This window comes from Lampris incognitus, chromosome 9, assembly GCF_029633865.1.
Source record: "Lampris incognitus isolate fLamInc1 chromosome 9, fLamInc1.hap2, whole genome shotgun sequence".
Taxonomy (NCBI): domain Eukaryota; kingdom Metazoa; phylum Chordata; class Actinopteri; order Lampriformes; family Lampridae; genus Lampris; species Lampris incognitus.
This window is the reverse complement of record NC_079219.1, coordinates 59,126,731-59,152,530: the sequence shown is the minus strand read 5'-3', so window position 1 is coordinate 59,152,530 and position 25,800 is coordinate 59,126,731. Positions and strand designations below refer to the sequence as shown.

Genomic DNA, 25,800 nt, shown 5'->3' with positions numbered 1-25,800 from the left:
TTTCAATGAATGAAAAAAAAAATGGGGACTTGATGACATGCTCCATGCTGTTCTTTTAATTTAGTTTGATGAATTTATTTTATATCAACAAGAAGAAAATATCTCTTTTATCGGGTAAGATTAAATTTTGTGTGGTGTTAACTGTGAACATTCACATTTGAAAAGTAAAATGGAAAAAAGGAAATTTATGAAATAAAAAAAAAACACACAAAAGGATGTTGTGTTGGCTTGTTTCATGTCCCGCCCTGTAGGTTTTGAGGTTTTCCAGATCCCAGTGAGGTATCGTCCCTCCGATGGGGTCACTCTCCTCGGTCAAATGTCCTGTCGTGTACAGCAGAAACGGAGTCCCAGAACCTCGGAGGTGCAGGGGAGCGTGTCCAGAATACACCTGCACTTTGTTCTCTGCTAACGTGAACTTAAAGGTCCTGATAGAGAGTCCCCTCCGCCGTCTTAAGAAAGGACATGTCCACAAACCGTACAGCGGTGGATAAATGTGGACCGAGAGACAAAACGTCCCAATTCTACCCTTGCAATACAGCATTCAGCCAAACAGGATGTGCTTGAAACTACAACTTCCTCTCAGGTGGGCCTCAGTGCGTGACCCCGAGGCAGCTGCTGCAAAGCTTTTCTGGCATGGCTGTTAGAGATGTGAGGGTGGAGTCATGCGTCTGTCATGAGTGTGTTTTTATGCACCGTCTGATCACCGGTGGGGTAGTCCAACCGTGGGGGTCGTCCCAGGTCGTCCTCTGTGTGGAGTTTGCATGTTCTCCCCGTGTCTGCGTGGGTTTCCTCCGGGGGCTCCGGTTTCCTCCCACAGTCCAAAGACATGTAGGTCAGGTGAATCACTGTACTAACTTGTCCCTGTGTGTGTGTGTGTGTGTGTGTGTGTGTGTGTGTGTGTGTGTGTGTGTGTGTGTGTGTGTGTGTGTGTGTGTGTGTGTGTGTGTGTGATGGCCTGGCGGCCTGTCCAGGGTGTCTCCCCGCCTGCCGCCCAGTGACTGCTGGGATAGGCTCCAGCATCCCCGTGACCCTGAGAGCAGGATAAGCGGTGCGGATGATGGACGGCTGGCTGTGTGGTCAGACGATCAGGGAATCCCAGTCAAAGTCATCTTGGATCTCCTCGCTGTTGCCTCGGAGGTGCTTTAATGGAGGACGTGGGCTGGGTGCCATCGGTGGAGGCTGGATCCCAACTGGCAGAGAGGAACAGAGAGACACTCAGAAGGGCACGTGTACTGGTGTGCTACATGCGATATAAGTTGCAGGAAAACTCTTGTTAACTCGAGAGCTGCTCCGCTCGTCCCACAGGCGGCAGCACCCTTGTTCAAACTCTGGTGGATGCTGCACACCAAGCTGCCATGCAATCCAGTGGGGCAATTACACTCACCAAATAACAGCCACTGAAAGGGCTTCTTTTCTTTTTGCCACTGGGGGGGGGGGGCAAAACACCAGGGGTTTCCTCTTAAGTGCAAGGAATGCATGGGCAAATATTTTGGACACTAACGTTTCCCCCCCCCCTCAATTAATTGCACGTGGCCAATTACCCCACTCTTCCTTGCTCCACCCGCTCTGCCGAGCCGGGGAGGGCTGCAGGCTGCCACTACCACACGTCTCCTCCAATGGGCTTCAATCACGTGACCTGTCCATTGACACCGAACAGCTCCGCCATGTTGGAGGACAGCGAGGCCTTAGCAACCGCTGTTCCCGCTGAAGTTCTCGTTCTCAGCGCGGAAACTAACCGTTGTAAATGTTAGAACGGTTCCAAATGGGCGTGTGCGTGTGCGCGCGTGTGTGTGCGTGTGTATCACCATTTTTGCCGCCTTCCGTTGCCGGGGCGGAACTTCCCTTTAGCTTCGACGAGAACGTCGGACCTGTTTGAGTGACGGACCGGAAGCCGGCGTGAGGCCGCCGCGAAGCCTGATCACCGTAGGAGTTAAGGGAGAGTTTGTTTATAGTGCCCCCTGCTGTCCCCCCGGAAGACCCGCTGCGCTCCTGTGCGTCCGGAGAAATGTAAGTTGTGCTGTTCTGACTGACCCAACTTGGCTGCTTCGTTAGCTTGTCTGTCCTTACGAGTGTGAACGACTGGTAGGGAGGCACCGAGCTAACGATTAGCAGCTAACGGCTTTCATGATCACTTTGTATTGTTTCATTTCAGAACCCCCCCCCCACACACACACACACACACGCCTACTTGTCAGTAAACACCTTTGAAGATAACAACTTTGCATTCTTGCCGATGCGCCACGGTGGTCACATACTCCCAACCAGCTACGGTTACAGCCCAAGCTGTCAGGCCTCCATCACCGTAACATATGGAACCGCGACAGCTGATCTGCAGGAATCAAACCTCGAGACAAACTGTCACTCTGACTGTTTAGACAACGCTCGGCATCGCGCAGTGAGCGCAGCACAGTATCCTATGGAGTGGAGCCGTTGTCCTCCAACATGGCGGACGTGTTGCCGTCACCTGATATGTGACGTAATACGAGAATAACCCATACACGTGGGGTCACCAGCCGCTTATTTTCGCCTGACGGTGAGGGGTTTCGCCAGGGGGACATAGCGCGTGGGAGGATCACGCTATTCCTCCCCTCCCCTCTCTCCTCTCCCCCTCTCCTCCCCCCCTCCTCCTCTCCCCCTCTCCCCCTCTCCTCCTCTCCTCCCCTCTCCTCTCCTCCTCCTCTCCCCTCTCCTCCTCTCCTCCCCTCTCCCTCTCCTCCTCTCCTCCCCTCTCCCTCTCCTCCCCCTCTCCTCCCCTCTCCTTCTCTCCTCTCCTCCCCTCTCCTTCTCTCCTCTCCTCTCCTCTCCTCTCCTCTCTGAGAAGGCGCCCCGACCGGCCAGAGGAGGCGCTAGTGCAGCGACCAGGACACATACCCACATCCGGTTGCCCACCCGCAGACACGGGCAATTGTGTCTGTAGGGACGCCCCGACCAAACAGCACGGGGATTCGATCCGGCGATCCCCGTGTTGGTAGGCAATAGAATTGACCGCCACGCCACCCGGATGCCCCCTCGTAAACATTTTTTTACACTTTTACTTCGAGGTTATTTTTTTTTCTACACGTTTCTTCCTCTACAGCTTCCAGGTTTCTTTGTGACCCTTCGGATTCTTACAGTTGCCTTTTGTTTTGCATTTAGGTTTTATAAAACGGAGGAGCTCTCTTTGAAAGTTGTCTCAGAGTCTTACCGCTGGTAGTAGCAGTCTGTGTTAAAGGGGCCCTCTGTCCCTGGGGGGGCAGGAACCTCCTGGGGGGCTGTCCATTGGAAGAGGCAACTGCTGTGGGATATGGGAGGGGTGAGGGGTGCGTGAGGCTGGCCAGGGTAAGAGATGGACTGAAGGGTGGGACATGGAAAGAAGGGTGGGGACCGAGGGCCAGTGGGGAGTTATTTCCGGAGCAGGAGCCGATCATGCCCTTCTGGGTGAAGAAGCGGTTAAGTGAATCACAGAGGGAGGTGAAGAGAGCCGGGTCCAGTGCCCAGTCACAGAGCTCTGCCTGGCGCATGCTCTCCAGTAGGTCTGCAAATGGAACAAAGGCCAGATGACAAGAAAGGTCAAAATGAAGCACTGAATAAAAATGGAAGAAGAAAAAAAAAAAACATACGTTAGTCAGTACTTATCAAATGTCTCAGCATTTATCTGAAGTACGGATGTTGCCACCCTCAAAAATATTGCAATTTTTGTAAAACTGATTATCAAAATAACTACTACTATCTCTATTTTCCTGGCCGTGAAGTGTTTCGTAGTAGGTGCGTTTTCCTTTAATCAAAATTCTTTTAGAATTTGGTGTTTTTTGGCCGCTCTTTAAGATGAGCCCTGTTGAAGTTGACTGACACAATGGAATGGGCATGTCAGTGGCTGTGGATGAAAAGAAATCACTTCAGTTGGGGGTGTAGCTCTTAGATGTTGTTCTTGCTGGTTAGTGGAAGGTGGAGGGTGTTGGGTGTTAGTATGGAGGGGGTGGCTCTGGGATGCCAGAACTCTCTATTGAGGCCTCTGGGGGTGTCAGGTTAAATTCAACGAAACATCTGGGATGGAAGATGGCCACGTGATAACCCCTGTGAAATACTCATGTTAGCACTCTCAGTGTTTGCTGCAGTTTGGTAGCCCAAGGTTGCTAGTAGGCATTTGGTTTCTGACCTGCTGAGTGGACAGTTTCGAGTCAGCGGTGTCAGCCAACCCATTAGCTTACAGTAGTTAATATTAAGTATGAGGATACATTGATAGGTGTTTGGCTTCTAAACTGCTGAACGGGTTGTACACAGCTGCCCACTGGAAGCAGTGGACAGCCATGTAGCTAGGAGCAGTGGGCAGTAGCCATGCCTCTCCAGGGGACCAACTCCAGTTCTTCTTGCCAAGGCTCAGTCAGGGGCACAGACAGGAGTATTAACCCTAACATGCATGTCTTTGATGGTGGGAGGAAACCGAGGCATCCGGAGGAATCCCACGCAGACACGGGGAGAACATGCAAATTCCACACAGAAAGGACCTGGGATGGCCTGGGGTTCGAACCCAGGACCTTCTTGCTGTGACTCGTGAGACAACAATGCTACTAACCACTGGGCCACCGTGCTGCAAGTTAAGGTTGAGGCTAAGGTTAAGGTAAGCGTTGAGTTAAGGTTAGGGTTAGGTAGAGTTTGACGTTAAGTCAGCTTAAGGTAGGTTAAGTTTTGGTAAGTTCAATGAAATAGGGTTGAAGGAACATAGACATGCTCCCATTTGAGTTCCCTTACAGTTGTTAAAGACCCAGGACACACCCACGGTTGTTTTTTATTACTTTAACTGATTAGACCACTTCTAAAGTCAAGGTTGGGTGGAGTGATGTATGGTACAAGGTGAGGTCAGCTTGTACCGTGTGCTCAAAAGAACCAATAGAGTAAGTCATCTTTCTTAACAAGTGCAACAACGCTAACACAGGAGAGTCAAGGAGATGTCAGTCCAACAGTGTCTAAATGCCCAGACAGACCTGAGAAGAGGTCTAAGCCAACTCATTTGAAAACATCTGTGCGAGTGTCCTGGTCTTTAATATCAAGGGTGAGGTTACGCTAGTAGGCGTTCAGTTTCTGAACTGATGAACAGGCTGTTTCAAATCCCCAGTGTCCGCCATCCCATTAGCTTACAGTTATACCAAGAGTGAGGGTGCACATCATGTTGTTACAGTTTAGAATCCAACTAATGCCCCTTTTCCACCACATGGTACCGGCTCAACTCGACTTTTTCGTTTTCCATTACTGGAGAGTACCGGCATTTTGGGAACCACTTTTCTGGTGCCACCTTTGTTGAGGTTCCAAAAACTCTGGAGCGGGTACCAAAATCAATGCAGACCAGCTACACTGAAGGGTCCTGTTACGGTAATGGAAAACGACACTCTGTGAGTCGGAGCCGAGCCGGTACCATGTAGTGGAAAAGGGGCATAAGTCATTTGGAACCAGTTTTATGGCGATTCGTGACAGCACTGCCTGATGGTTGAATTTTTCCTGTCTTTGTTTGTTGAACTGGGTTTTTGTGTGTAACCCCCTAAATATAAGCACAAGGGATTTAACATCAGACCCTGTGAATGTAGATGATGCCATCCTCAAAAATGTTGCTATTTTGTAAAACTTGTTGGCTACTGCAACAATACATTAACCACTTCTAGCCCTACTGTCCTGGCGTGCAATGTGCCATTGTAGGTGCATTTTCCTTCCAAGTGGTCATTATTTCAGATGATGACTGAGGTAAACAGCACAGACCTGGGTGACTGGAGAGGTCTATGTTAGCCCAGTCTAGATTGCTGGCAATGCGGAAGCTCTCCTTAAGAGAGTCGGTGTTACTGAACCAGTCAGCCGGCACCACTACAGAGGGAAGGAGGGACATCAGGAGAGACATAGTTTACCTTGCTGATCCTCATTGACTTTCATATATTTCAGGCTAGTCGGGAAAGCTCAGTGTGAGACTCACAATGATGAGAGGGGCGTTCCATCTCAGGAGGAGGTGCAGCCAGTGCAGGCGGAGGGTGAGGGGACATCGGTAGTAAGGTTGGAGTGTGCAGTGGGGTTATGTCATTGGTCGACATCAACGAGGAAGCCCCATCCGCTGCAAAGCAAAACGCACTCTCATTGGATCAGACTAAGTATGAAAATACACCCACAGCATAAATCTGTCAAAGTCCTACATAGGTAGGGGGTACTCACATTGTGAGCCCCCTCTTTCTCGCACTGTCTTGAAGAAGGACTTGAAGGATGCGTACAGATCCGGCAGGTTCAACTCATCGAAGGTGAAACGCAGTGGGGGGTCAGCGATGGAGTGAGATGAAACAGCAGGAGGAGCACCAGAGTGAGCAGCGATGGACACAGAAGGCACAGAGTGAACCGGGACGGACAAAGTGGAAACGGGCATGGGCGCCGAGTTAAGGGGAACAGAGAAAGTGTAGTGGGGTATTGGCCCTGAGTTAGTAGGGGCAGATAGCGCGGCAATAGAGAAGGAGGGAGCAACTGGAGGAGGTGCAGACATAATGGCAATGGGGATGACTGGAGCAGAAGTGGTGGAGATGGCAAGAGCGGGAGCTGTTGGCTGGGGGGGAGGCAGGGTCGAGATGGTAGCCAGGGGGGCAGCAGAGGAGGGCACAGCTGTAGGAGAGACAGACGAATGAGGAGCAGGCAGCATAGAGACAGGAGAAGGCGTGTAGGGTAATCGCTGCTGCTGCAAAAATATAGGAGAATTTACAGTGGGATACCTACAGCATGTCGCAGTGAGTAAACGACACAAGTCTTCCAGCTGCAGTGATGAGCATGGATGAGACCCTACCTTGCACAGAGGAGGAGAGAGGGAGACGTGCTGAGGTGATGGTTGCTGGATGGCTCCTGGTGGCTCTGGTTGAAGAAGCTGGTCTGTCCGGGAGGTTGCTTGTGGTTGTTGATGGGGTGAGGGTCTTTTCTGTGCTTGGGCCACTGATACTTGAGGAATCTGTAAACAGAAGAACCGTCTTTTTGACAACAACATTTGGAACATTGACGAAGGAACGTGAGCGAGCAAGTGAGGGACTTAGCAACGTACTTTCTGCTTCTCCTCCTCCTCCTCCTCTTCTGGATAGGGACGTTTGGGTGCCCTCATTTGAGTCACCTCTGAAGGTGCATCCATCGTCCAATAGGACCCCTGGAGATAAACCTTATGTTTACCTTTACACTTTTTGAACAGGTCACGTCCCGAGCCTCATGTTGTTATTTTTTACATCCCTAATAATGTGTACAATATCAGACACAGAGATGAAACCCAACACCAAAAAACAAAACAAAAAAACACATTCACCTTTCCAGGGTCACTCTGAGGTCTGGGAACCTTCCTGAAGCATTTATTGAGCGAGAGGTTATGTCGAATGGAGTTCTGTTGGGAACAAAAAAGATACCTAATGACAGAACCTAGACCAAATGAACTATTAAGCCAAAGCATATCCAAACTGATGAAATGAAAAGAAACGATTTTAATTTGCTCATACTTCAAGCTGTAATCCTGAAAAATTGCCATTTTTGCTGAACTTACTCACAGCTAAGATAATACTAGTAATTACATGGGTGTTTGGGAACTCCAAATCCTACAGATCCACTCAAAATGAGACCGTTGCAGGGCTGCTGTGTCGTCACCCTCCCCAGGGGTGTAGCACAAAATTCTGGGCCCTATATATAAGCAGTCTGTGGGCTCCTTTCCTCATTTGTCTCTCACACAGTTTTAACCTAACTTAACTATCGTGCAGTGATTGAAAAACATGTGTACCTAGCTGTGGTAGTAGGAGTTAGCTCGCCACCTTTCTCTTGGGAGAAATTACTCAACAGTTGTTTTCCCTCATTTTGCCTTCTCTGCCTTTCCTTTTTTCTATTCTTATCTGGAAGCCAGATTTTGTTTTCTTTGGGAGAGACGTGACTCTGTGCTCGTGTCAGCAGTCACCACGACAGGACTAGATGAGCTGCACTGAGAGACACTCGTGAGGGGCGGACTAAACCATTTTGCACCTTTTGTAAGGGGTGAGAGGGGCCTCAGAGAGGAGCGAGGGGGGCCTCAGAGAGCCTCCAGTATTTTCTTTAAGTCCCTCAACCGATGTATTGGTTGAAGTTATGACACTAATTAGTTAGAATAAACATTTGCAAACCAAAACAAACTTTTAATTCCAGGCTTCTCGACGCCCCCCCCCCCCGGGCTCTGGTAGGTCCTTCTCCTTCCTTTTCCCCCCCACTACGACGCCGCTGACCCTCCCCATCGCAGAACAGAAACAACATGATAGAAGCTGGGCTTTAGCTGCTGGTATAGTATCTGCTGGTAAAGGTCTTCTACCAGTTTTATCTGCTCTATCTGCTCGTTAGCCACAACAACTGTGCTTTCTCAAACTTGTCTATACCTGCCTTATACCTCTGCCTTCTGCTGTTATGGTGGAGAAGCATCACGCTGTGCACTTTGTCATTTTTCCTGGTCAACTCCTATCCGACCGTGACCATAGAAAGAGTTCCTTAATTTGATATTTGTGGATAAGCTATTGTCTTAAATACGGCAGAGGTAGAAAGCATGAAAACGAGCATTTGTTTGCATGATATTCTTCAAAATTGTAGCTTTAAGTAAGAAAAATATTACTGTCCTAGTAGATTGATAATGAAGTACTGTCCTTTGTTTGTTACCTTCCATCCGCGTCCTGCTCGGCTGTAGTAGGGAAAGGTGTCGCTGATCCAGGTGTAGATATCATTCAAACTCAACTTCCTCTCGTGGGCAGAAGCAATTGCCATGGCAATGAGAGTCGCATAGCTGTGAGGGGGCTTTCCTTTGGAGTTGGAGAGAGATGGGGCTGGGACGGCGGGTAGAAAGTCGGCCTTTTCTCTCCCTCTCTCTTTCTTGTTGTCGTTTTCTCCTCCTTCTCCTCTCTCTTTGCCTGACCGCAGGCTGCTGATTCCCAGCTGAGGCAGCCAGTCGATGCTGGTCAGACTGGAGTCCAGGTCGGATGACATTCTTTCTGTGTCCGGGGCCTGGGGGAATCGGAGAAGGCGCCACAAGATCAACAGCTGTACTTACTTTAAGCAATGGGGAGCAATGCCATAGTAGGCTAACCCTCTGCTTGAAATGCAGCAGCCGTCCATTCTGTTCCTGCAGCCCCAGCCAACGTCATTTACAAGCCGAGACCCAAGAGAATTTTCTGCTGAACTATAAACATTCCTTCCTCAAGAAAAGACACTGTGGATAGTATGTGAGTACATGAATACTAGTATTTCCACTCCAAGTTCACAGGGATCTATGGAATCATCATTTCTGAGGAAGAAGAGTGGCTTGCTTACCTCTCTAGTGACTCAAGGCCCAAGGCCTCCTCACACACTGTTAATATTTGATGTTGTCATCAGATGTTGTGCGAATGCTGTGGGAAATTGCAGTTCTTCTTCTTCTCCACAGCTGGATGTCCGTCCTTCTCAGCCTGCAAATCCACGCGCACCACTTCTCACGCTTTCTTTTAGAAACTTTCCTTTACTTTAAACAAACAAAACTGATCGCAGACTGCTTGCTTCCTTTTTCTCTCCCTGTCCTCTACCCCTCCCTTTCTGACTGTCCCAGAATTATGTCACTCACTCCTCCCCTCCGATGACATCAGGCTCTCGGCTCCCGCCTCTGGGGGTTGGCCACACCTCATCGACTTGTTGTAGCTTGAGGAGGAGATTTTTCAGTGCTGCTCGTCCGGTGCTGCAGGAGGAGACATGGTAGTGTGGAGGACAGCAGTCCTTTACAGTACATCAGACGTTTTTGTTGCTTGTATGCACTTTCCTGCTTTGCTCACAAAAGGTCCCTGTCATTGATGGGGCCATCACACAACACAGGAATTGCTCAAATACACTAATAATAAAAACAAACGAACACAGTGGAAAGTTAAGACGGCAACGTTATTTTATTGCTTTACATGAACATGTGTTTACATTTGGTTTATTTATGTTGGGCGGGACAGTGGTGCAGTGGTTAGCACAGTTGCCTCACAGCAAGAAGGTCCTGGGTTCAAGCCCCGGGGTAGTCAGACCTTGGGGGTCGTCCCGGGTCGTCCCCTGTGTGGAGTTTGCATGTTCTCCCCGTGTCTGCGTGGGTTTCCTCCGGGGGTCCGGTTTCCTCCCACAGTCCAAAGACATGTAGGTCAGGTGAATCGGCCGTACTAAATTGCCCCTAGGTGTGTGTGTGTGTGTGTGTGTGTGTGTGTGTGTGTGTGTGTGTGTGTCCTGTGATGGCCTGGCAGCCTGTCCAGGGTGTCTCCCCGCCTGCCGCCCAGTGACTGCTGGGATAGGCTCCAGCATCCCCGCGAGCCTGAGAGCAGGATAAGTGGTTTGGGTAATGGATGGATGGATGGATGGAGATAAACACTGTGTTCAGTGCATTCAAATCCTGTGCCGTATTCATGAAACAGAAGAGAGGTGATGGGTATCCCTATAGAGAGCTGAAGTAGGCAAGCAACCCAGTGTCGGGGGAAGGATGGGCCAGCAGCCGCTGGATCTGTAAACAGACCATTGAGTCAACAGATTATAATTTAGCAAGGAAAGTCACAGAAATTGCTTTTACTTAAAATATGCCGTGGAAAACCAGGGTAACTGCTGTGATGGAGGCAGTGCAATCCAAAGTAATTGGTAGAAAGAACCTCCTTGAAGTTGGGGTGTTTAGCATCTTGGACCAGCTGCAGCAGAACACCCTCTGTGGTGGTGAGGAAAGCTCCACTCTGCTTTAGCCGCGACAGGGCAAACAACCGGTCTGTCTGGCTGCAGAGGAGACAGACAGACAGCGGTTCATGCAGTACACTTGACGTACCACGCACATCGACAATTTATGAGCGGGAAGGAAAGGATGATGCGTTTCAGATGGACGATTACCTTCTGGATGAGACTGCATCAGCCACAATGTGGACCTCAATTCCCTTCTCAAGCAGGTCAAAGGTTGTGCACTGAAGAAAAGATGGAGCAGAAGTCAGGAGGAAACAAAATGCTTTTTCCCTCCACACGGAGCATTCACATGTCCGGACTGAAGGAACTCAGTGTTGCCCTAGGGTGCAGCACATCATTACTGTAAGGAAACCTGGAACAACAGAGCTGTAGTCTGACTTTACATGTATGTGCATGCCATCACCTCTTTCCAATATTTGTTGTCACTTTTCACGGTACTGGTTAGTTCACACACACAAACAAAGTCTGTATCATATTTGAGAAGTCCAGAGGCCTTAAATCCTCCTTAAAACGTGTTGTGCCAACATAATTTGGAAATCTCTTGTAAGTGTAGTGGGGGAAAAGGAAACACTGAATCTCAGCAGACAGCGATATGGTCTCACAGCGATGCAGGCGTGTGCCTCTATTCCACACAGGATCGCTCGCTTGGGGTTTCCCAGGGCATCGAGCTCCTTCTCCACGTCCTCTGTCAGCATGGTAAAACTGGTCTTAGCGTAAGCCTTCAGGTCCCCGGCACCAAGCTCTGGAACCGTGGGGCCCAAGCCTTTTGGGTACTGCTCCGTCACAATGGGTGGGATGCCCAGGACACGACTCGCCTACAAGGAGGAGTGTCAGGAAGTCTGAATTAGAAAGTGCAGTTTCTGGGGGGGGGGGGGGGGGGTTTAGGATTAGTAGTTCATTTTTTCCACAATAAACAAAACATATTATACAAGCATTTCAATTACAAATGACACGGATATGAAACCAGAATGCGAGGGAAACGAAACGAGCACAACCAGACCAAAATACGTGAAAGATCAGGAGTGACATAAGGAAAGAAGAAAGAGAAGAAACATAGGGAAAAGAAAACACGACTGCGGTGTGTGGAGTGCTTGAAAGTTGACAGCACGGCTTGTCAGCAGGTATTCGAACCGCAGGCCTCTCGCAGTTGTCTGCATTTCATGCGATATGGAATGGTAGTGTTATTTCTAGGAGCTGGAAACGCCATTAAACGCTCCGTAGATAAGAACGGTACTGCCCCCGTTTCAGGTGATGTTCCTCCACCTTATCAAGCAGCCTACATGAGAGCTGTTCTAGGGCAGCCAGCTGACCAAGGGAAGTGTGCCACAGAGATGGTGCTGGTGCAGAGGAGGCGTTCCCGTTCTTTGACCACCAGTTCCTGTCCTACCTAACAAAAGGGCAGTCTGGATCCAGTCCACCAGTTCCCGTCCCAACTAACATAAGGGCAGTCTGGATCCAGTCCACCAGTTCCCGTCCCAACTAACATAAGGGCAGTCTGGATCCAGTCCACCAGTTCCCGTCCCAACTAACATAAGGGCAGTCTGGATCCAGTCCACCAGTTCCTGTCCTACCTAACATAAGGGCAGTCTGGATCCAGTCCACCAGTTCCCGTCCTAACTAACATAAGGGCAGTCTGGATCCAGTCCACCAGTTCCCGTCCTAACTAACATAAGGGCAGTCTGGATCCAGTCCACCAGTTCCTGTCCTAACTAACATAAGGGCAGTCTGGATCCAGTCCACCAGTTCCTGTCCTAACTAACAAGGGCAGTCTGGATCCAGTCCACCAGTTCCTGTCCTAACTAACATAAGGGCAGTCTGGATCCAGTCCACCAGTTCCCGTCCTACCTAACATAAGGGCAGTCTGGATCCAGTCCACCAGTTCCCGTCCTAACTAACATAAGGGCAGTCTGGATCCAGTCCACCAGTTCCTGTCCTAACTAACATAAGGGCAGTCTGGATCCAGTCCACCAGTTCCTGTCCTAACTAACATAAGGGCAGTCTGGATCCAGTCCACCAGTTTCCATCCTACCTAACATAAGGGCAGTCTGGATCCAGTCCACCAGTTTCCATCCTACCTAACATAAGGGCAGTCTGGATCCAGTCCACCAGTTCCCGTCCCAACTAACATAAGGGCAGTCTGGATCCAGTCCACCAGTTCCCGTCCTACCTAACATAAGGGCAGTCTGGATCCAGTCCACCAGTTCCCGTCCTACCTAACATAAGGGCAGTCTGGATCCAGTCCACCAGTTCCTGTCCTAACTAACATAAGGGCAGTCTGGATCCAGTCCACCAGTTCCTGTCCTAACTAACATAAGGGCAGTCTGGATCCAGTCCACCAGTTCCTGTCCTAACTAACATAAGGGCCGTCTGGATCCAGTCCACCAGTTCCTGTCCTAACTAACATAAGGGCAGTCTGGATCCAGTCCACCAGTTCCTGTCCTAACTAACATAAGGGCAGTCTGGATCCAGTCCACCAGTTCCCGTCCTAACTAACATAAGGGCAGTCTGGATCCAGTCCACCAGTTCCCGTCCTAACTAACATAAGGGCAGTCTGGATCCAGTCCACCAGTTCCCGTCCTACCTAACATAAGGGCAGTCTGGATCCAGTCCACCAGTTCCCGTCCCAACTAACATAAGGGCAGTCTGGATCCAGTCACATCACTTAACGCAGAGGGGTCACCCACAATAAACAGACCGGGGGAGGAGGAAGGGATGTCTAGGCCGGTCGTTCTTTTTTAAATCGATATGTATAGCAGACCAGAACGCCTGTGTTTTTGGGCAACTCCAAAGCACGTGTATGAGAGGTGCCATCTTTGTCAAGACACCTCCAGCACTCTGAGCTGTCTACCAAGCCCAGGCCACGCAGCCTGGACGGCGTCCAGTAGACCGTTTATATATAAAGTGCAGTTGCGGTTTAATAATATAAATCCGCTCGCTGACTTTATGCGGTGCTGTGACGTTAATAGTCAAGTGTGCGCATGTGACACACTCAAGGCTGTGCAGAGCTCTAAGACTATAGATGGAGCACAATGGAGGAACTGTAAACCGATGCAAATGTAAAAGTCATGTGAATGTAATCTCCAGTTTCGGCACTCTGTATGCCTGACATCTGTGTATATGTAGGTGAAGGTGTATGCGTAGCCTACCTCAAGTAATCTGGCCGCGTTGCTGACGATGTTGGTGAACTGGAAAATGTTGGGCCTGAACTTCTCTTGCATGTCACAAAGCAAGAGGACAGAGCCTTTGGTGGACAGCCTGCCAATGCCTGCCACTGTTGGGGAAGAAAGAAGACAAAACAGAGTGTGTGGTAAATCTGGGGGTCATTGTCATACCCGGTGTGGGTTCACACTGCAGTGGTAGTGTTGGCACTGAACCCCAACATGTTATTGTGGCATACAGCCCTCAGCAGCACGTGAGGGAAAGGGGCATTTCCTGCCGTGGGACAGAGGTCACAGTTCATGTTGTTAGGCGCGTCTCCTGCTCTTCTGGACGTTGTGTACACACGCATTTATTCCACTTCAGTGAGACCTGGACTAAGGAAGTCGAGGTGAAGGTCTGCCTGGTGGACCCGGACAGGTGACACCACCTAAGGAAGTCGAGGTGAAGGTCTCCCTGGTGGACTCGGACAGGTGACACCGTGTAAGGAAGTCGAGGTGAAGGTCTGCCTGGTGGACCCAGACAGGTGACACCACCTAAGGAAGTCGAGGTGAAGGTCTGCCTGGTGGACCCGGACAGGTGACACCGTGTAAGGAAGTCGAGGTGAAGGTCTGCCTGGTGGACCCGGACAGGTGACACCACCTAAGGAAGTCGAGGTGAAGGTCTGCCTGGTGGACCCGGACAGGTGACACCGCGTAAAGAAGTCGAGGTGAAGGTCTGCCTGGTGGACCCGCACAGGTGACACCGCGTAAAGTCGAGGTGAAGGTCTGCCTGGTGGACCCGGACAGGTGACACCACGTAAAGAAGTCGAGGTGAAGGTCTGCCTGGTGGACCCGGACAGGTGACACCGTGTAAGGAAGTCGAGGTGAAGGTCTGCCTGGTGGACCCAGACAGGTGACACCGTGTAAGGAAGTCGAGGTGAAGGTCTGCCTGGTGGACCCGGACAGGTGACACCGTGTAAGGAAGTCGAGGTGAAGGTCTGCCTGGTGGACCCGGACAGGTGACACCACCTAAAGAAGTCGAGGTGAAGGTCTGCCTGGTGGACCCGGACAGGTGACACCGTGTAAGGAAGTCGAGGTGAAGGTCTGCCTGGTGGACCCGGACAGGTGACACCGTGTAAGGAAGTCGAGGTGAAGGTCTGCCTGGTGGACCCGGACAGGGGACACCACGTAAAGAAGTCGAGGTGAAGGTCTGCCTGGTGGACCCGGACAGGGGACACCACGTAAAGAAGTCGAGGTGAAGGTCTGCCTGGTGGACCCGGACAGGTGACACCGTGTAAAGAAGTCGAGGTGAAGGTCTGCCTGGTGGACCCAGACAGGTGACACCACCTAAGCAAGTCGAGGTGAAGGTCTGCCTGGTGGACCCGGACAGGTGACACCGTGTAAGGAAGTCGAGGTGAAGGTCTGCCTGGTGGACCCGGACAGGTGACACCACGTAAAGAAGTCGAGGTGAAGGTCTGCCTGGTGGACCCGGACAGGTGACACCACCTAAGGAAGTCGAGGTGAAGGTCTGCCTGGTGGACCCAGACAGGTGACACCACCTAAGCAAGTCGAGGTGAAGGTCTGCCTGGTGGACCCAGACAGGTGACACCGTGTAAGGAAGTCGAGGTGAAGGTCTGCCTGGTGGACCCGGACAGGTGACACCACGTAAAGAAGTCGAGGTGAAGGTCTGCCTGGTGGACCCGGACAGGTGACACCACCTAAGGAAGTCGAGGTGAAGGTCTGCCTGGTGGACCCAGACAGGTGACACCACCTAAGCAAGTCGAGGTGAAGGTCTGCCTGGTGGACCCAGACAGGTGACACCGTGTAAGGAAGTCGAGGTGAAGGTCTGCCTGGTGGACCCGGACAGGTGACACCACGTAAAGAAGTCGAGGTGAAGGTCTGCCTGGTGGACCCGGACAGGTGACACCGTGTAAGGAAGTCGAGGTGAAGGTCTGCCTGGTGGACCCAGACAGGTGACACCACCTAAGCAAGTCGAGGTGAAGGTCTGCCTGGTGGACTCGGACAGGTGACACCGTGTAAGGAAGTCGAGGTGAAGGTCTGCCTGGTGGACCCGGACAGGTGACACCACCTAAGGAAGTCGAGGTGAAGGTCTGCCTGGTGGACCCGGACAGGTGACACCGCGTAAAGAAGTCGAGGTGAAGGTCTGCCTGGTGGACCCGGACAGGTGACACCGTGTAAGGAAGTCGAGGTGAAGGTCTGCCTGGTGGACCCGGACAGGTGACACCACGTAAAGAAGTCGAGGTGAAGGTCTGCCTGGTGGACCCGGACAGGTGACACCGTGTAAGGAAGTCGAGGTGAAGGTCTGCCTGGTGGACCCAGACAGGTGACACCACCTAAGGAAGTCGAGGTGAAGGTCTGCCTGGTGGACCCGGACGGGTGACACCACCTAAGGAAGTCGAGGTGAAGGTCTGCCTGGTGGACCCGGACAGGTGACACCGTGTAAGGAAGTCGAGGTGAAGGTCTGCCTGGTGGACCCGGACAGGTGACACCGTGTAAGGAAGTCGAGGTGAAGGTCTGCCTGGTGGACCCGGACGGGTGACACCACCTAAGGAAGTCGAGGTGAAGGTCTGCCTGGTGGACCCGGACAGGGGACACCACGTAAGGAAGTCGAGGTGAAGGTCTGCCTGATGGACCCGGACGGGTGACACCGCGTAAGGAAATAAAACGTATTATGTTTTCTCCGGTGCCCTTGCAGGAGGACGCATGCGCACGTCTACCACAGAAGAAAACGTCAACACTAATCGACACGCTAAAGCCTCTTTCAGCCTGTTCCCTGTTTCTCAGATTGTACCATCGACACGTAAAACTAAATCATCTAAATGTAACATAAAAACGGAGCCCTCTTACTTTGCTCTACTTCACGCGGCAACGTCTTCCTTAGTAAGCCCCGCCTTAATCAACCCAGCAACCAATCAAATGAAACAAATGATTGACGTCTGTTTTAGCCAATAGTAAGCACTAAAACTGGTCCCTAGCCAGTCCGGTTACTTGAATATAAAATACCATTGATAGTGGACGGGTCACATCCAGAAACCGGGCAGGCAGGTAGGTAAAGTAGGTAAGGTAGGTAAGTAGGTAGGTAGGTAAAGTAGGTAAGGTAAGTTTAGGTAGGTATATATAAGGTGAGGTAGGTAGGTAGGTAAAGGAGGTAAGGTAAGCTAGGTAGGTAGGTAAAGTAGGTAAGGTAAGGTAGATAAAGTAGGTAAGGTAAGGTAGATAAAGTAGGTAAGGTAAGCTAGGTAGGTAAAGTAGGTAAGGTAAAGTAAGTTAAGTAGGTAGGTAGATAAAGGAGGTAAGTTAAGGTAGGTAAGGTAGGTAGGTAAAGTAGGTAAGGTAAAGTAAGTTAAGTAGGTAGGTAAAGTAGGTAAGGTAAGGTAGGTAGGTAAAGTGGGTAAGGTAAGTTAAGTAGGTAGGTAGATAAAGGAGGTAAGGTAGGTAGGTAGGTAGGTAGGTAGGTAGGTAGGTAGGTAGGTAGGTAGGTAGGTAGGTAAAGTAGGTAAGGTAAAGTAGGTAAGGTAAGGTAGGTAGGTAGGTAGGTAGGTAGGTAGGTAGGTAGGTAGGTAGGTAGGTAGGTAGGTAGGTAGGTAGGTAGAGGATGAATATTCTTGGAGAACCCACAATCTAGCGATAAGTTCTGGTTCTTGTGTGCTTCGGCCAGGGGTAGCTTGATGTGGATCGTCTCAGAAGTACTTGTGTTTGAGTTTTTGGTTTTGAAAGACTCCACAACACCATCCGTAGCCATGTGTTTCTTGGCTTCTGAGGCTCCCTCTTCAACGTGGAATGAGTCATATCTGTAAGAAGCCGTAGCGTATTCTCATAGCTGAAACCTCCCTTTTAGGTCACAACACTGGTCCTTATCCTTCTGTGTTTTGGCCAAATTCAAGCTGTGGCACATGAGGGTGTGTGGGAGCGATAAAGCTTCATTTGCTCTATTTAAAAGGCTACCATGATTTTTTGTGGATATTGATCCAACCCTCTTAAAATCAATCGCTTTAATAACAAGGGGCGCGTTGCTGACACCCTACATTCTAGGCACCCAGGCCCCAGCTGAGTTCATACTGAGGTCAAACTGCTGTGCCGTAAGAAAACCGTCTCAGGGAAAAACTTTTGGTTGACTGCAAGAGGTCATGGCCTTGCAAGGTGCTGCACAGTTCTGTAGTAGCTATTCAGCGCCTAGACGCCTGACCCCTGACCCCTGGCTGCCTTTTAAACAAGGAATCAAGAGAGGCTCAATTTCTCAGAAAGGTGTGTGTTGTGTTAGCATCATCACCTTCAATGGTGGTGTTTATTGCACCACTACCACCCATCTGAACCTCATAGGCTAGCAGCTCATAGGCTAGCAAAGATTCAAAACTAACCGTCTAATGTCATATAAAGCTAAATTGTATGACAATATAACATCACTGATATGTGTGTACTTGTGCGTAGGCTATATTTGTTCAGTAGGTGCTAAGATCAAATTAGATTGATCTGATTCACCAAAGAATCTAAAGTTTGCTGCCATGAGATGAAAATGGGGATTTTGACACTTGTAGTCTTTTGCCTTAATCGGGTACACGGAAGAAAGCGAAGCCTCAAAACTTGTCCCTCAAGAGGCAGTAGAGTGTTTCTTGATTTGAACATTATTTGTGTTGTGTTAAATTCTATTCAATCCCTGAGCTTCAAGGCATGTGACTTTAAAAAATAGCTTGTTGGTGTGCTCACGATATCCTACATTATTAACTATCCTTATGGCTCTTTTTTGTAGTGTGCATAAGGGAGAATAACTCTTCTTGTGGTACTACCACCTTATAAAGGCCATACTAAGCAAAGCATATTGAGATGGTACTACTAATAAGCAATACTTCTGAGGTTATAGAGGGACAACTCATAGTTAATGGCTTACTGGTTGTATAATAAGGCCATGCAGAATAAGGCATTAATGAGTACGTAATAATGACCAATTAAGCGCCAATATGTTGCTAATTTGCATGCTAATAAGCACCTAATTAATGGTGACTACGTTCCCCATACTAAAGTGTTCCCCATTCTTGTATATACAGTACACACTGGAAGAACAGATGGGTAATACTGTCGTTTTTTAGTCCACAAAAATCACATAATCAATATCTAGCTTGGATCTTTCTAACACGAGCTTTACCGGATAACTTCAATGCCAATATCTTGACATTTCCTGCACTTCATTCATGAATTTAAACAATATAGCACCATTTCATTTAATCTTAAAAACAAAAACGCTATTAAGACTTATAAGTTACTAGGCGAATTTAATACGCTGCATATAACGCGTCATCTTTTTATTTTTGTCTCCTTTTTATGTTTTGTCCTCTGCCATGTGTGTCTGTCTCTCTCGCTGTATGTGAACACGTGTTCAATAAAGAACGGAGAGAGAGAGAGAGAGAGAGAGAGAGAGAGAAACCGCCTCGACACGCCCACTTAATGACGCAAGGCTTCAACCCCCGAGGGGTCAGCGCGTCCCACACCGGAAGATGTCTGACAGTGCTGCGCAGTCCCCTGTGGAGACGCAGAAAGAGGAGCTCTCCGCCCCACAACCGCCACCCGAGGAGTCGGCGACGGCTGAGGAGAAGAAAAAGAGTAAGAAAACGCCGCAGTTGGAAAACGCGTGTGTGCGTGTGTTGGACTTTTTTTGCGGCTTGCGAGAGCTGGTCGCTAACGCTGAATGAAGCTAGTTCCGCATATGTGACAAAGCGGTGATTGGCGTGCTGCTGGGCCAATAGAATGGAAGGACGTTTTTCGCGTAGCCAATGAACTGGTAGGGATTTGCAAAACATCCGGAATGAGGCGGGCGCTGGCTGGCTAAGGCCGCTGTCAGAGTCAGGAGGCTAATGTTGATAAAGAGAAGTTTCCCCTGGCCGCCTGTGCTTTCACCCTTCCGGCACAAGGTGTTTCCCGTTGTATGTAGGGAATAACTAATGCTGCCGTTACACGTGTTGCACCCGGGGACAGTGAAACGCCACCACAGAAACTAGTCCGACTTCCACCTTGCGTTACTTATCCTGTAAGTCAGTGTTTCTCAACCGGGGGTCCGCGGACCCCTAGTGGTCCGTGGTGTAATTGCAAGGGGTCCGTGAAAATAAAATATCTTTTAAAAAAAAGATCCTGTGACATTTATAGAAATAGGATTATTTTACTCAAATGTGGCTGAGACTTTAGCTAAACTATAAAGGGTAACAGGACTTTTTTCTCTAATTACATCTGTTTCACAAGTGTAATTTATTGTATTCTAATAAGAGATCTCGCTCCCGTTTGCATTGTTAAAAGTTACTGCATAAAAATTCTGTTTTTACATATATCTGAAAGTTACTGAATACATATTCTGTTTTGTTACATATATATCTGAAAGTTACTGAATACATATTCTGTGTTGTTACATATATCTGAAAGTTACTGAATACATATTCTGTTTTGTTACATATATCTGAAAGTTACTGAATACATATTCTGTTTTGTTACATATATCTGAAAGTTACTGAATACATGTTCTGTTTTGTTACATATATCTGAAAGTTACTGCATAAGAATTCTGTTTTGTTAACTATATCTAAGTGACAACTGAAAGCTCTTATTTTTGCCCCAAAGAGTGAATAAATGCTATAATGCAATTTAAACTGCAGTTTCTACTGTTTCTACCAAATTGCAAGCCCCCTCCCCCAAGATCAGGTGGAGGGGTCCTCAGGGTAGATCCAAAATACGCAGGGGGTCCAGCACCCCAAAAAGGTTGAGAACCCATGCTGTAAGTTACTTGCGTAAAGTATTGTAACGATGACAGTATATCGCGTATTTGAAGAATTTCGCGTTTTCGTTGGAGGTAAGACTTTACCTCTGCGTCGTGTGTGCACATAGAATGAAGTTAAAGGGCCGTGCATAATTCCGTGTACTGATTATTAAGTGTTTTTGGCCAAATCCGTGGTGGATTGGCCCAGACTGTTGTTGGTGGTAGCTGCTGTCTTACGTCCCATCCTCTGTGTGCATCAGTTGATGTGTTGTTGAAGGCAGTGGGGGACACTCCCATCATGAAGACAAAGAAGTGGGCAGTGGAGAAAGGAAGGACGGTGCAGTCTCTCGCTCAGTTCATCGCTCGCTTCCTCAAGCTTGATGCCAATGAACAACTGGTAAGGACTCAGTTCAATTGTTTCCTCACCATCTACTACTACTACTACTACTACTACTACTACTTTATCATCCGTTTCCATCTCTTCCTGTCCTCTGCATCTTCCTCTGTCACACCAGCCACCTGCATGTCCTCCCTCACCACATCCATAAACCTCCTCTTTGGCCTTCCTCTTCTCCTCTTCCCTGGCAGCTCCATATTCAGCATCCTTCTCCCAGTATACCCAGCATCTCTCCTCCACACATGTCCAAACCATCTCAGTCTTGTCTCTCTTGCTTTGTTTTCAAACCGTCCAACCTGAACTGTCCCTCTAATATACTCGTTCCTAATCCTGTCCTCCTTCGTCACTCCCAATGAAATTCATTTGTTTCCTCACCAAAGTCCTGAGTTCTTGCTTAGTTTGCAGTTTAAACAATTGCTCTGTTCTTTTTGATATTTACTAGTTTGCATTGATTCTTTCTTTCCTTCTTTTTTCTTACTTACAGTTTATTTATGTCAACCAGTCTTTTGCTCCCTCACCTGACCAAGAAGTTGGCGTCCTGTTTGAAGTAAGTACTTAAGGGACAACTGTGTCATATGTGTTCATGTCCTTACTATTTGTAGCATGTATTTCATTTATTCGGATTGATATAGTTTTGATCAGCATTAGAAGTGTGTTTGTGCGTGCTATAGTGGGCCTATTAAGTGCACAATTGCTTCTCAGTAACAGTGTTGGTGTAACTAAGAGATTGGATGAAAATCAATATTTTTACCATATAGATTATCAACAACAATATACGTGTTGCTAGTTATCAGTAACAAACTCATGCATGTGCATGATGCTAGTCTGGAGGCAGGGTCATGGGAGGGCAGGAGGAAGCAGAGCGAGAGGGAAGTGGACTTTTTTGATTACTTGAAAAATCTATTCTCACTCTTGCTCATTTGTCCAGTTCCATATTGTAAAAAAAGAAAGAAGACATGCATGTTAGTGCGTGGGTCTAGCTGAGAATTACGGCCTACACGGCCTTAAGAGAGGGTGTGTAGGCCATAGTTCTCAGCTACACTCACACACACTATTTAGCCCTGTGATGGTCTGGCAGCCTGTCCAGGGTGTCTCCCCGCCTGCCGCCCAGTGACTGCTGGGATAGGCTCCAGCATCCCCGCCAGCCTGCGTTGGATAAGCGGTTTGGATAATGGATGAATCAATGTTAGGGTTAATACTCCTGTCTGTACCCCAGACCAAGGCAATAGGAAAAAGAACTGGAGTTGATCCCCGGGTGTTGCACCACAGCTACCCACTGCTCCTATAGGGGTTACATGCAGAAGACAAATTTCGTTGTAACCAACAACTGTACAGTGACAGAAATAAAGTGGCTTTCTTCTTTCTTTCTTTCTTTCTTTCTTTCTTTCTTTCTTTCTTTCTTTCTTGTAGCTTTAAATTTTGAATAATATTGGGCCTTTTTCATTCGAGGGGTTTCTTTTCCCACCAGTGAATGAAGCTGATGCAAAGTCTGACATCACTTATTGGATGGAGAAAAGGATAAAAGACAGTAGACATACCTCCAGTTTCTATGATTAGTTTTGTTGATCCTTGTGCTTTCTTTACCTTACAGTGCAGTACGGTACAGACAATACTAAGCAATGCTACTGTAACATATAGTCTATTTTTAAATTCCTATTTGGAGCAGCTGATCTTGCTGCAGTACAGTTGCCGACAGTAGGCTATCTCATGTTAGTGTTCAACTATAGTGATATAGAATGATTCATCGTGATCATATTGGCCTGGATAGATGTGATCACGTCGGCATGATGGCGCAGTGGTTAGCGCGGTCGCCTCACATCAAGATAGTCCTGGGTTCAAGCCCCGAGGTTGTTCAACCTTGGAGGTCGTCCCGGGTCGTCCTCTGTGTGGAGTTTGAATGTTCTCCCCGTGTCTGTGGGTTTCCTCCGGGGGCTCCGGTTTCCTCCCACAGTTCAAAGACATGTAGGTCAGGTGAATCGGCCGTGCTAAATTGTCCATAGGTGTGTGTGTGTGTGTGTGTGTGTGTGTGTGTGTGTGTGTGTGTGTGTGTGTGTGTGTGTGTGTGTGTGTGGGCCCTGTGTGATGGCCTGGCGGCCTGTCCAGGGTGTCTCCCCGCCTGTCGCCCAATGACTGCTGGGATAGGCTCCAGCATCCCTGCAACCCTGAGAGCAGGATAAGCAGTTTGGATAGTGGATGGATGGATACTGGCCTGGATAGGTGTGAGCACTATAAGCGATCTTCCACTGCAGTTAAACTGATTGGATAAAACTGCACTTTATATCCTGACCTGATCGATGACTTCAAACGAAACATCCGCCTGTCGACAGGTCGTTGTTGTTTTGTTTCTTCTTCGTTGTGTGTTGTGTAGAAATGTGATAGAAAACCCCTCTGTGGTTCAGGTGTGCGTGTGTCCTTGTGCACGTGCTGGAAGAACACGTGATACAAACAACATGAGGCCCCGTTTGTGCTCTGTAGCGCCGCTAGCGGTTAAACGCGGCACTGGATACCTTTAACCCTGAGAAAAAGGCAGTACGGCGATTAGGTCATGTGGATGATTGGCCAGCAGAGGGCGCAATAATTGAATCAGAATACTTTATTCATCCCCGAGGGAAACTGGGTTCCATGACAGACACTCACGCTCTAGTAAAGAAAAAACTAACAAGATAGCCAGAAAATAGAAACAAGAAAAATAGAAATAAAAGATTAAATAACGAATAGAAATAAGAGCAAAATATATCAACATACGTAGCATGGTGCACATATACTACCGCAGCACAAAAGAAACAGCGCAAACAAAACCCAACAGGGTAAAACAAGTGGAAGGGCAGTCCAGTGACCATTAACTCCGAGTGTCTGACCCTCTGAGGGAGGAGTTGTACAGTTTGATGGCCACAGGCAGGAATGACCTCCTGTGGCGCTCTGTAGTGCATTTCGGCAGAATGAGTCTATTACTAAAAGTACTCCTGTGCCCACCATCACGTCATGGAGTGGGAGACATTGTCCCTGATGGCACCTAACTTCAATAGCATCCTCCTCTCGGAAACCGCCACCAGTTCCGCCCCCACAACGTCACCGGCCTTGCAGATCAGTTTATTGAGCCTGTTTGCATCTGCTACAGGCTCAGTAGAGACAGGCTACCGACTACATCCGCTACAGACTCAAATGGAGCTGAGTAGCTCTGTTTGAGTCATTATCCTACTCTTGGCCCCAGGATGAGTCCTGATCAATAAAAGGAAAGGCTTCAGAGTCCAAAAGCCACAGCAGGCAGCAGTTTATATGCCTCTCTTTGCTACTGACAGGTCACGAGTGTTAATCAAACAGCATTCTTTCCGTCTGTGTCCTCTGTCTGTTGGACTGACTAATCAAGAGCTGATTTTCTCAGGTGTTGTTATCTAACACCAAATCCTTACTCTGGTCTCTGTTTCTGACTAAAAGAATGGTTTTCTACTTCTTTTTAGTGTTTCGGCAGTGATGGCAAGCTGGTTTTACACTACTGTAAGTCCCAAGCCTGGGGTTAGCGGCCTCAACTCCAGCGTGGTTCTGCTCCCTTTCTTTTTAAACCTCACCATTGACACATACATACCTTGTTGTTTTTGCTTCTTTGCCAATGTATTTCTTTCAACTTTAATGTACATAACATATTGTAAATAAATTATTATGACCAAAAAGCTCAGTCCTTGTTTCTCTGCTTGCCTTTTTCCTTAAAAAAGAAACACATTTGGCACCCAGAGATGAACACATTTAACTTGACTCGGCGGGTTCAGGATTTGGCTTTGCACAGCGCTGGCACTGACGGGTGGTGAAGGAGAAAATCATTCCTGCAGATGAGCGGTTACTCTTGTTTCACTGCCCACACGGGGAAATAATTTAATGTCGAGTGGAAGATGCTTTGATGATCCGCGAGTCGTTCTACACGGAGGCTGAAGGTTCAGTAAAGGTGGGGGTGGGGGTGTGTGTGAGAAGGAGCCATAAATGAGAAATCGGTTGGATGAGGGGGAGAGAGGGGGACTACAGTAACAGATGGACTTAGAGGGATTACACGATTCAGGATGGGTTTGTGACATAAATTCCCAAGAAAGACAGAAAAGGCAGTAGAGTGGCATGGAGACAGACACTCCATCACTCTCTTGCAGTTCCATCTGAACATCGGCGAGGAGGATAAGGGGAGCGGTTCGGCTGGCGAGGTAAGGGTCATGGATGCTCGTCCCAATGGTGGATCGTTAGTGACGGACACACGGGAGGATTCTGGTTAAATAGGGAGGAAGGATGGAGAGGGAGTAGTGATTCGGAGAAGGTCTGTTGAAGATGGACCGACCATTAGACGTCTTCAGAAAATTTTAGAAATGTTGAGCGCTGGAAGGAGTGAGAACTGAAGGTACAAGACTAGTGACTTTCCCACGTGTGACTTAAACGATTACAGCGGTCCACCAGAAATAATAATAATAATCTTTGGTACGTATTTGCGTTATTCCTACTTTTTATATAACGGTGGATGGTTGATTTCTGTGAGCGTTGCCTCTGAGATGGAGCTTTTGATATTTTGCTAAAAGACGGTGGACGCAGACCAGCATGTTGTAGCTTTTATGATATGGCTCATAATTGCAAAGCAAACCGTTTGTCTTCTCACCATTTTCCCCCCCCAAGTTGCAAAATCAGAACACCGAAAAAGCAGTGCTCTTATTTAGGCCAGAACTCCTCCTGTGTTGAAGCTGATTGCTTTAATCTTTTAAAGACCATCTCCACCGGCGAGCGAGATGAAAGGGTAATAATACTGGTCTGGTCGAGCTGCATCATTAGGCGGTGGATGTTGTTCT

The 25,800-nt window shown here is 48.5% G+C and overlaps 3 protein-coding genes across 5 annotated transcripts; 1 reads left to right on the top strand and 2 right to left on the bottom strand.

Annotated features, from left to right (window-relative positions):
• Window positions 1–48: 48 nt before the first annotated feature.
• On the bottom strand, window positions 49–9,512 carry foxj2 (forkhead box J2). 3 transcript variants are annotated; one of them, XM_056287138.1, is made up of 10 exons: window positions 9,286–9,510; window positions 8,638–8,979; window positions 7,283–7,357; window positions 7,031–7,129; window positions 6,782–6,940; window positions 6,169–6,673; window positions 5,936–6,070; window positions 5,728–5,829; window positions 3,185–3,514; window positions 49–1,190 (listed from the first exon to the last, which is right to left on the bottom strand). In XM_056287138.1, exons 2-10 carry the CDS (start codon window positions 8,959–8,961, stop codon window positions 1,078–1,080), a joined length of 1,842 nt encoding a protein of 613 aa, XP_056143113.1. In that variant the 5' UTR covers window positions 8,962–8,979; window positions 9,286–9,510; the 3' UTR covers window positions 49–1,077. The 3 variants fall into 3 exon arrangements, with proteins under 3 accessions (XP_056143113.1, XP_056143112.1, XP_056143114.1); XM_056287137.1 differs by having other exon boundaries at window positions 6,169–6,676; window positions 9,286–9,509; XM_056287139.1 differs by lacking the exon at window positions 5,728–5,829 and having other exon boundaries at window positions 6,169–6,676; window positions 9,286–9,512.
• A 363-nt stretch (window positions 9,513–9,875) lies between these two features.
• isoc2 (isochorismatase domain containing 2) lies at window positions 9,876–16,745 on the bottom strand. The gene is made up of 6 exons (XM_056287140.1): window positions 16,701–16,745; window positions 13,842–13,966; window positions 11,298–11,510; window positions 10,846–10,916; window positions 10,617–10,734; window positions 9,876–10,474 (listed from the first exon to the last, which is right to left on the bottom strand). Coding segments are annotated over exons 1-6 (594 nt in total). The 5' UTR covers window positions 16,702–16,745; the 3' UTR covers window positions 9,876–10,408.
• Window positions 16,746–19,297: 2,552 nt separating this feature from the next.
• On the top strand, window positions 19,298–24,653 carry atg12 (ATG12 autophagy related 12 homolog (S. cerevisiae)). The gene is made up of 4 exons (XM_056287141.1): window positions 19,298–19,448; window positions 20,850–20,986; window positions 21,471–21,533; window positions 24,445–24,653. Exons 1-4 carry the CDS (start codon window positions 19,343–19,345, stop codon window positions 24,502–24,504), a joined length of 366 nt encoding a protein of 121 aa, XP_056143116.1. The 5' UTR covers window positions 19,298–19,342; the 3' UTR covers window positions 24,505–24,653.
• Window positions 24,654–25,800: the final 1,147 nt, after the last annotated feature.